At 64.2% G+C, this 888-nt stretch overlaps 1 protein-coding gene across 1 annotated transcript in view; it reads right to left on the reverse strand.

The window, feature by feature from the left end:
• The window catches only part of AMIGO3 (adhesion molecule with Ig-like domain 3), a gene marked incomplete at its 5' end in the record, with an annotated part of 1,325 nt that extends 442 nt beyond the window's left edge, over window positions 1–883 (reverse strand). The window contains one exon of the mRNA XM_010146858.1: window positions 8–883. Within this exon, the coding sequence (XP_010145160.1) occupies window positions 8–883 (876 nt within the window). The remainder of the gene's footprint in view (window positions 1–7) is intronic.
• Window positions 884–888: the final 5 nt, after the last annotated feature.

An 888-nucleotide genomic window follows, 5' to 3' on the forward strand; every position in this document is an offset into this window, starting at 1 on the left:
AGCCCACATAGACCCCCGAGTGCCAGGGCTTGGCCGCCGCAATCTTCAGGCTGCCGTTGCGGTAGACCTCCAGGGAGCGGTTGCTGTTCCCCGGGTGCTTGATGGGCTCGTGGCGAGGGGAGATCCACATGTAGGTGGCAGCGGAGGCCGGCAGGCTGGCGTTGCAGGTCAGCAGGAGGGTCTGGCCCACCATCACAGGGAAGGGCACGGGGTGCGTGTCTTCGGGGCCTGCCGAGCAGTTCTCGAACATGTGGCTGTATTTGAGGAACTTGATCAGGGAGCGGGGCACGTTGTCAGACACCTGGCAGGTGTGCTCCTCGAAGAAGTCCTTCACGGAGCTGAAACCTTGCTGCCTCCAGCGCTGGAGCATCAGGTAGAGCGGGCAGCTGCACCTGATGGGGTTGTTGTGCAGGTACAAGCCGTTCCTGATGTTTTCGGGCAGAGCCGCCAGCTCCTCCACGGGAATGCTGCTCAGGCTGTTGGAGGAGAGGTCCAGCGTGCGGAGGCTGTAGTTGCCCAGCCCTTGCACGGAGCGGAAGGGGAAGGCGGTGAGGTTGTTCCAGCTCAGGTAGACCTTCCGCAGGCCGCTCAGCTTGGCGAAGGCGTTCTCGTCTACTCGCGTAATGCGGTTGTTGTAGAGCAGCAGCTCCTCCAAGCTCACCAGCGCGTCGAAGTAGTGCGTCTCCACGGCGCGCAAGCGGTTGGAGGAGAGGTCGAGGTGCCGCAGGTGGGAGGCATTGTGGAAAGCCTGCGGAGACAGGTCCTTAATCTGGTTGTGGCTGATGTGCAGGGCCTCGAGGTGCGGGAGGGCGGCCAGCCAGCGGTCGTGGAGCTGGGCGAGGGCGTTGTGGCTGAGGTCCAGCGTGGTGGCGGTGGGCGGCAGCGCCC

The sequence above is a fragment of the Eurypyga helias genome, unplaced genomic scaffold (assembly GCF_000690775.1).
Source record: "Eurypyga helias isolate BGI_N326 unplaced genomic scaffold, ASM69077v1 scaffold26572, whole genome shotgun sequence".
Lineage (NCBI taxonomy): Eukaryota > Metazoa > Chordata > Aves > Eurypygiformes > Eurypygidae > Eurypyga > Eurypyga helias.